General features: G+C 45.3%; 1 protein-coding gene across 1 annotated transcript in view; it reads right to left on the reverse strand.

The window, feature by feature from the left end:
- The window catches only part of rad51d (RAD51 paralog D), a 35,668-nt gene extending 27,320 nt beyond the window's left edge, over window positions 1–8,348 (reverse strand). Inside the window, exons 1-2 of the mRNA XM_080509450.1 lie at window positions 7,983–8,348; window positions 6,968–7,029 (exon numbers count right to left, since the gene is read on the reverse strand). Coding sequence (XP_080365576.1) covers window positions 6,968–7,029; window positions 7,983–8,064 — 144 coding nt within the window. The 5' untranslated portion in view covers window positions 8,065–8,348. The remainder of the gene's footprint in view (window positions 1–6,967; window positions 7,030–7,982) is intronic.
- Between the last annotated feature and the right edge of the window lie 1,075 nt (window positions 8,349–9,423).

The raw sequence follows: 9,423 nt of genomic DNA on the forward strand, positions 1-9,423 counted from the left end.
ACTGAAGTTCCAGTAAATTTCAGTTGATAAACTAGCCGGAAGATTAAATGTGTTTTGCATTTTTATCTGAAAGTGGTCAAAATGGTACACACAAACATATGGTGATAAGATCTACATTTCTGAGATGCGTATGAAAGCTGTTCTCCTAAATGTCTCACTGTCTCCTGGTGATGAAGCCAATATAGAATGTGTAGGAAGAGCGAGCGCTGGCTAATGAATCAGGTCAAGACTCAGTGTTTCCCTGCTGTCCTACAGCAGCTCTGGATTTCTGTTTTACATGAAAATGCTTCTGACTGTCTGAGGAACTCATCAATCACCGGAGAGTCCAACTTTCTCAAGAAAGAGCGGCTCGGTGTTCTTCAACAGGGTGTAATCAGTGTCTCCTCAAGCCTCCTGCTACAATTCATGTCCAATGGCTGAAACTTCTTCAGGGAAAGAGACTAATCTGTTGAGTATCAGTTAAAAGCGAGATCGCCAGTTGGTAGGATGATCTGGGAGGCAAATTCACGGCCAGGTCACACGACAACGTTTCATGTGAAAACGTTTTGTTTTCCCATTTCGTTTTTGAAAAATGTTCACATTTACACAGCAAGCTTCTGAAAGCAATGTAGTTTCCATGCCGGTGCTGTTCTGGATGTGACAAAGTCATCATCTGTAAAAGAAGATTATTAGCGCATCTTCATTGCGACAACACAATTATTTCCCGTTTACATAACCGACTTTCCACTGTGAAAGTGAGAATGACCGTGTGTCCCCGGCTTCCGTGCTCCGGGTCTGGCTCACCCCTGGATCGGAGCAGTGGGGCTCCCGGCCTGGATGGACAGCTGACTGGAGATGACCCCCGGGGGTTTTATATGGAAGATGGTCCGGGGACGTGGGTGTGAGTGTGTGCGCGCGTGTGTGTGGGGGGGGGGGGGTGCGAGTGTGGATGGGTGTGTACGGGTGGGTGTGTGTAAGTGTCTGCGTGTGTTTGTTTGTGTGGGGGGGGGGTGAATGTGAGTGTGGATGAGTGTGTGCATGTGGGGGTGTGTATTCTATATATAAGTATGGGTGTCGTCTTGTTTGAGTATGTGAGGTTGGGGGGGGGGGTCTATGCTTCCTAGCCGCTGGCCTCCAGCCGGGCTCGTGCTGGGCCATGCGGGTCTTAGACTCTGCTCTTCGGCCGTGGGGTGGGGGGGGCTTCCTGTCCGGGTCCTCTTGCGGTGGCTTGTCGGAGAGGGTGTTGGTCCCCGTCTTCCAGGCCGGCCACTTGGGGGTGGGGTGGGGCGGCGCGGGGGGTCCAGCTGGGCCAAGTCCTAGCGACGGGGGGACCTTCTCCCTCTCAGCCCCTCCTACCTTACCTCACCTTACCTCATTCAACAATAGAGGCCAGTGGACGGGGGGTCCAGGCCACTTAACTGTGGTCTGCCCCTCCCCCGACTTTGCACCGCCCACAATTTTAACTACACTTAGTCACGCAGGGTCTTGAGGGGATCAGCTGGCTTTCAGTGGGCCCAAACACCCGGGCCCCCGCCACCCCTCAATTTTAAACTGCAACTTAGACACACACATTGCACCACCTCTTCAAAACTCAAATACACACCTCTACATGCATCCAACACCCCACAGGGTGGAGGGGGGGAGGGGCACAGCACCTCCCGCTGTGGTCCCACCGTGTTCCGGGTTGAGTGCGGCTGGAGTACGGGGGGCACGCTCGCTCGGGCGTGGCGCTCTGGGGGGGCTGGGTAGTGGTTCTCCCTCCCTATTCACGGTCGGATTGGTGGAGAATGAGATCCTACAGTGGCCTGGTGGGGGCCTGGGGAGTGGGGGGCATCCCCCTCCCAACCAAATAAATGTATGTGTGTGTGTCTGTATGTGTATGCGTATGCTTGGTGTGTGTGTGTGTGTGTGTGTGTGTGTGTGTGTGTGTGTGTGTGTGTGTGTTTATGCGTATGCTTGGTGTGGGTGTGTCTGTGTGTGTGTGTGTGTGTGTGTGTCTGGGTGTGTGTATGCGTATGCTTAGGTGTGGGTGTGTGTGTGTGTGGGCTGGGATTAGGTGATGGGGTGGTGGGGGGGGGTGGCATTGGGGCTCCTGGGGGTTGGAGGGTGGCTGTGCTCCAGCCGGGGCTGGCTGGGCCTTAGCTCTTCCTGGTCTGGGGGGGGAAGGGGCTGATCTGGGGCTCGGCGGCTGGGGCCTTCTCTGTCCCGCTGGGGTTGGGGATGTGGTGGGGGGATGGCCCCCGGTGGTGCGGCTGCCTCTGCTGCCGGGGTCGGGGGGGGATCCCTGCCGTGTGGCCTGGGGGCGCTGCACTGGCCGGTCCTGGCTTGGCGGCTCGGGTTGGGGCCTGGGGGCCTGGGGGGGATCCTCTCTACGCGCTCCGTCTGGTGCCTTCCGGGGTGGTACTGCGGGCCCCCCCACAACAGTTCCATTCACATCCAGAGGACAAACCACACACCCACACACACACACACACACACACACACACACACACACACACACACACACACACACACACACACACACACACACACACACACACACACACACACACACACACACACTCTTCCACTCCTCATTGATGAAATTTACTGCTGATTTTTCTTATTTTTTGCTATTGTCAAGTATCAAAATCATGTTGTTGTTGTGGTTTTTGTTTGTTTGTTTGTTTGTTTGTTTGTTTGTTTTGTGTCCTTTTGTTTTTGTCTTTGCTATCATTGTTGTGATTATTTTGGTTTTTGCTCTGTTGTTGCTCAGGCTGGTTTAATCTCATGGCAGTTGGAAAATATTTAGATCACTGTGATTACTGTATTATAATGGGAAAAAAAAGAAAAATGTATGTAGCACTAATCTCTCTGTCTTTCCTCTCCTAAAAATAAAAAAATAAATAAAATTAGGGGGAAAAAAAAGAAGAGAATGACTGTGAAGTTCCATGGGGTTGGTGGCAGGTGGGAGAAGTGGGTCGCACTGCCAGAGCACCCGAAGTTCGATTGTGAGCTGGAATCTTTAGGCAGTAAATGTGGAGTTTGCATGTTCCCCATGAGACTCAAGTTCAGAGACTCAGGCCCGTTTATGTGACGTTTCAAGTGAAAACTTGTTTTTGTGCTTTTACTTCGGAAAAGTTTTACGTGGCAACCTTTTTAAAATGATGCCCATTTCCACGGAAACAGCAGAAACACTGAAAACGATATAAATGACATGTTGGGCCACCAGTTGGTGCTGTTGTTTGTTTTTGTAATGAAACCATTATGTTATTGTTCATCTACTGAGCATGTGCAGAAGAATTATTTAATTCGGCCGTGGTGTACATGTGCAATGGAAGCGTTTCACAAGGTTGTGTATTCCTGGTCTCCGTGGAGATGAAGCGTTTTCCAAAAGCTTCACATTAAGAGACGTTTTCATTTTCAGCGACTCTGAATTGTCGTGTAAACAGACACCCGAAACACTACAAAAGTTAACTTGAAATCATTCTCATGTAAACAAAACCTAATAGAAGCTTTTTCCTCTTTGGTGTGTCCTGAATATTTTTCATCTAAATGTAAACATATAAAGAGTGGTGAGATCATCATATAAAGAGTGGTGAGATCATCATATAAAGAGTGGTGAGATCATCATATAAAGAGTGGTGAGATCATCATATAAAGCAGTGGTTCCCAACCTTTTTGACCAGTGTACCCCTTGAGCTGGTTTCCATGTGAAAAGTACCCCCTCTCTCGTGTGTGATTATTATATTTAACCCTTTGTCTTTCTATCTATCCAACTGCTCATTTAAATAAAACAATTATTGTGAGTGTAAAAACATACCTTTTAATGAGACACTTGCGCTTGCTTGTCTTTCATAAGTCTTTCATAATTCCTTTTTTCACTGGGCTCCCCTGTGCCTGCGTCCGAGGCGACGGTAGCAGTAGCGGTAGCTGGACGTTGACTCCTGCCTAGCCATGCATCCATGTTTACAGTCGGTATGCAGCTAGAGTTAGCTAGCTTCGCGAATCGTGCGCGCCCGCAGCAAGAACGTGAACCTTTTTTTTTTTTTTTTTTAAAGCGTGCCACTTTATAGTCTTTTCATATTATGTGCATTGTAGTGTTACAATCACTGTGGACGAACTGCTACTCATGGAAAATAAACATATGGCCTTACTAAAATTCATGATATAATACAATATAATATAGTATAATTTTTTTTTTTTTGTGTGTGGATACTGTAGGCTAATTTATAATCTTTCTGCGTACCCCCTGCAATACCCTCGCGTACCCCTAGGGGTCCGTGTACCCCCGGTTGGGAATCACTGATATAAAGAGTGGTGAGATCATCAAAGTAGGTCTGAGTAATAAACCGAAAATTTACCGATACTGAAATTTAGGAAAATTACCGACGTCATTTTGCCCATGTTGGTATATTCGGTGTTTAAAAAAAAAAAAGGTTGGTGTTGTGTGTAGGTAGCATGTCCCTGTAAGACGCTGTACTGCATGAGAGACGTGACTCCACCCATCCAGTCTGTCATAAAAATGGAGAGAGGAGGCGATGGAGGAGGTTCAGAAGTTGTAGCGGCTGTTGCAGTGGCTGAAGTGAACGGCTTTAGAAGCCATCGAAGCAAATTCTCCATATTTAGAATCAGCGGCAGAGTGACGCGAGCTGCGGGAATCCACGCCTCCATCGCGTGCACAGTGCCGTGTAGCAGACCGCCCTGCAGTAACGGACCATTCGTCGGGCTGGATTTAGGTTAGATAGGTCTTTTTTCATATCACTGTGGCGAAATCTGTGTTTTCAGATGCAATACAGATGAAGTCACGGTATAATCCGCTCTCAGTTCTTCTCATTTCAAGTAATCTGTGCTCATCAGCTCTTCAATAAATCTTAATTAAAAGTTCTTCATTTGTATTTTTTTCATTTATTTTCAGACAGTGTAGTTTCACAGTCCTTTAAAGTGGCAATAAATAGGTCCAGGGGAGTGATACTATCAATATAACTACTACATCTAGTGGGGGTTTTTTTGTGCAGGGGGCACAGTGGAGTAGTTATCATCCATTTATCGTTATCCAGGTGAACTGCTCAATATGTTGTGATATTGATTTGAGGCCATATCGCCCAGCCTTACTTCAAAGACACACACAAATGTGGTTTGTGAAGTCAAATACTTCACACACATATTCTGGGATTGCCTAAAGATCATAGACAGTAGGGAAAGTAGTGAAAAGTGTATCGGAACCCGACACCGACACTGGATCGGATCGGCCCCATCCTTACTTGGAATATTACATAACTAAATACTGAGGATCCTGCTCCTGATAAGCAAAGAAAAGTATCACAATCATGACCCCCCCCCCCACACACACACACACACACTTAATACAGTGGATGGACAGAGTAAAAAGTGTTGTTTTATGGAAAAAACTACTGCTAGAGTACAACTGAAACTAGACAAATTTGAGAGAAGATGGAAAACATTATTACATGCAATGGAGATCTAAACACCCCCCACTTTTTATCCTTTTTCTTTTCTATTCTTTATTTTAATGTATTTTGTTGCCAACATCTGTTTTAGTTTTGTAAGTACAACTGTTTGTTATATCAGGCGACTTGAGAAAAGTCAGAACTCAGTGAATGTCTATGATAACAGTTTAATCTATACGTGATTTATCCTTAACTTTACTACTACGTTGTATGTAGAAGTATAGGTAATATGATTTCTATTATTACTATAAATTGAAACAGGTATGATTTCATGTTACATCTTCATATGCTTTGTTTATACTGAATACATTTTAATAGTAAAATAAAACATAACAATGTGGTTTGGCTCTGCTTGCGTTACACCCATTTCTTAGATCGGCTGCTTTAGGTTTAGAGAGCTGGGAGATCTTTCTTATTGCCTCACTGAAAAAGGAAAATAGTTGGAAACAGTTGGACCAACTTAATGGCATTGCTTCAAATGGTAACAACCACTCTTCAGTGATCACAAACTAGCAGGTAGCATTGGACCTTCCTGCAGGATCAGTGGCTGCAGCTGCAAACTAGAACAAGATAAGTCTTTATTTTCTACTGAGGAATATCTCAATTTAATCAAACTGAGTTTTTAAGACTTTCTTCTTTGTTTCTGCATGTCCAGATTGCTCAAGCAAGAGAGGTTTTATTCACTCACACTTTCTTTTTTGTTTTTTTAATCCAAGAAAGGCTGATTGCAACAACCCATCCACCCACATGACTACTGACTTTATCTGCGAGGCTCTTCTGCATTCCTCACGTGATGATTTGTGCTTTTACACCTCTGAAAACTTTGGCGGATTTAAAAAAAACACAAAAAAAACAACACATGTTGAGGTCAGCTCAGAGTTGGACTAGATTTCTCTGATGAGCTTCTCAATGATAATGCAGGACTTGTGGGAAAACTGGGAGTTGACTCTCCATTTCCTTGTGGCAACGCACTTATGTTTACACATCACCTACAGCCAGCAGGTTATTTTTACTCCCTTATGAAGCCACTTTTTAAAATTTCAATACTGCTATTCAATTACAACGACTGCCAACATGAAGATGCCTGCTGCAGCTGTGTTGTGTGGAAATTGCATTTAAACACTCAAAGTGATGATCAACCAGAATTTGAACCAGCAGAGCTTTGCATGCCTTTTAGCCGGACGCCTCGTTTGGCTCCAGAGTAAATAATAAGCCCCATGGGAGGTTTTTATCTGTTAAAGGTGAACAGAAAGTAAAAATATCTAAGCGTGTGGGAGAAACTGTGAATGAAATCAATGTGATATTGTTCAGGTTCTGACCGTCCCACTCTTCAAAAGCAACGTGGGCGTTTTCAGTTTCGATCCTCTTAACGCCACGGCAGTAACCAACAAAACCCAATCTGAGCTGCAGGTGGCTCTGGAGCCATGTGTGGCTCTACAACCCCTCTGGACTGACTCTACAGTGGGGAGTATTGAGAGTAATGTCAGTATTTGGAATCCATTACTTCTACCAATAACCATAAAAATATGTGTACATACCTTATAGGATACAGAGCATCTCCGAGCAAGTTCCTCTATGTCGGACGAGACCAGTTCCTCCACTGCGCACACACACACACACACACACACACACACACACACACACACACACACACACACAGATGCAGGTTTATACACAGATAGGTACGTGCACACACACACGCACACAGACAGAGCGACAGACATACACACACACACACACACACACACACAGATGCAGGTTTATACACAGATAGGTACGTGCACACACACACGCACACAGACAGAGCGACAGACATACACACACACACACACACGCACACACAGATGCAGGTACCTACACAGATAGGCGGGTGCACACACACACACACAGACGCGCGCACACACACACGTACATACACAGATAGGTAGGTGTACACACAGTCAGTCAATCAGTCAGACATACACAGACACACGTACACATAGAGGCAGGTAAAATAGAATAGAATAGAATAGAATGCCTTTTATTGTCACTATACCAGGTACAATGAGATTTAAAAAAAACTCCAGTAACAGTGCAACAGTGTACAGAATATGTAAGAAACATATTAAGAAAAAAAGAACAAAAAAGTGCAGAATATGCAAAAAACATGGTAAGGAAAATAGTGCAAGAAGGAGGGTGGGGATAAGGTGCACAGTCTGAGAACAATACAATATGTTGTGTATACACACACACACACACACACACACACACACACACAGATGCAGGTACGTACACAGATAGGCAAGTGTATACAAATGCGCACACACACAGGTACATACACAAATGCAGGTTTATACACAGATATGTGGGTCGGTCAGTCAGTCAGTCAGACATACATACACAGACACACGCACACATAGAGGCAGGTATACACACACACACACACACACACACACACACACACACACACACACACACACACACACACACACACACACACACACACACACACACAGACGCAGGTGCATACATAGATAGGCAAGTGTATACACACGCGCGCACACACACACATACCTGTCCTAACGCCAGCAGCTCGTAGCTCTCTCAATAAATCTTCTTCCAGTCCAGGACACATTCCCTCTCTCAGGACCACCATGCTGTTGCAGCCGATTTAAAACCTTACACCGTGAATAAATAAAAACGGAAGCAGTTGGTTCACCTCTGATTAAAGCCGTTCTAGTAAAACACACAAGTCGATTCAGCTCGTTTCAGACCAAGCTGTTGTTTTTAGCTTAGCCGCTAACTCGTGAAACTTTTCGCGACCTGTTTGTTCGCGCAGGACGAGATGGACAACTTTCTGGACGCTTTCCTCAAAGTTTAACCGATTAAAGTATTTCTTTGTGTAGGTAAAGCAAAGGCTTGGCAATATGTTGCCCTTAATTTCGGGTTTCTGTTGATTTGTGTCAAAAAATTACGCGAAGTGTCAAAGGCAATAGCTTCAGCTTGCCGTCGCTCCGTTTTCCGCTTTGCATTCTGGGTAGCGTAGTAATTTCCCCCTTGAAACGTTGTGAGACTTTTATTTTATTTTAGGTCATGAATTAAATAGAATAAAAAATAATCAAAGACTTGAAATCATTTCGTTATTTCTAATACGACTTTATATTAAACATTTTGATGGAAACGTGATGGAGATAATTAAACACTAACATCCAGGTCAATGGTTATTTAAAGGACCCATATTTCGCTATATTTCATGTTTCACAGACCGTCCTGCTCATGTTGTATAATAATTTGGGTGATACAGTATACAACACTCAAAACTTGTGAAATTATAGTTATTTCTTGGACTGAGCTGACGTCACTTCTAATGAAACGGGTAGTTCTCAGCTCCTCTGCCTCCTCCACCCTCACGGAGACTGCAGCCCAGACCACAGCCGCCTCCCCCCACCCCCTGGGTGACGTAGCCAGCAGCTCAAGCTCGTAGTTGTAGTAATGTACTTACAGACTTACTGACACGCTCCTTGGCACATTCGTGGGCGTGTCTTGTTTTGGTTTGCCCGCATGCCAATCTTCCTGGAGGCGGGCTTCTCCAGCTCTGTGCTGAGTCAGCAAGGCTGTGCTGCATCATCCAAAAATTGAATCAACCTGTTGAGTTCCCCCAACAGTTAGAACAGAGAAAAGCCCCGGTTCCACCGCACACAAGTGCCGGGACGGAGCGGAGCGGTACGGAATAGAGACCCCGACCGAAATTTTGGGTCGTGTCCCCACTGCAGAGAGGAGCGTTAAAAGTGGGCGGGGCTTATGAGCTCCGCAGAAATGTGACATTATAACAGAAAAGAAAGTCGTCAGATGTAGATCTTGTGAATCCTCTGTTGTTGCTTAAATTCTCCACTTTGCACTGTTATTTTTTGCAGCGGAAAAAAAAAAGTTACTTTTTGCAGCAGTCATTTTTTGCAGCGGAGAGCTGCAGCGCAACTTCCGTGTTTGTTGTGAGAGAGCGAACCCTCCGGCTACT

This window comes from Blennius ocellaris, assembly GCF_963422515.1.
Source record: "Blennius ocellaris genome assembly, chromosome: 14".
NCBI lineage: Eukaryota > Metazoa > Chordata > Actinopteri > Blenniiformes > Blenniidae > Blennius > Blennius ocellaris.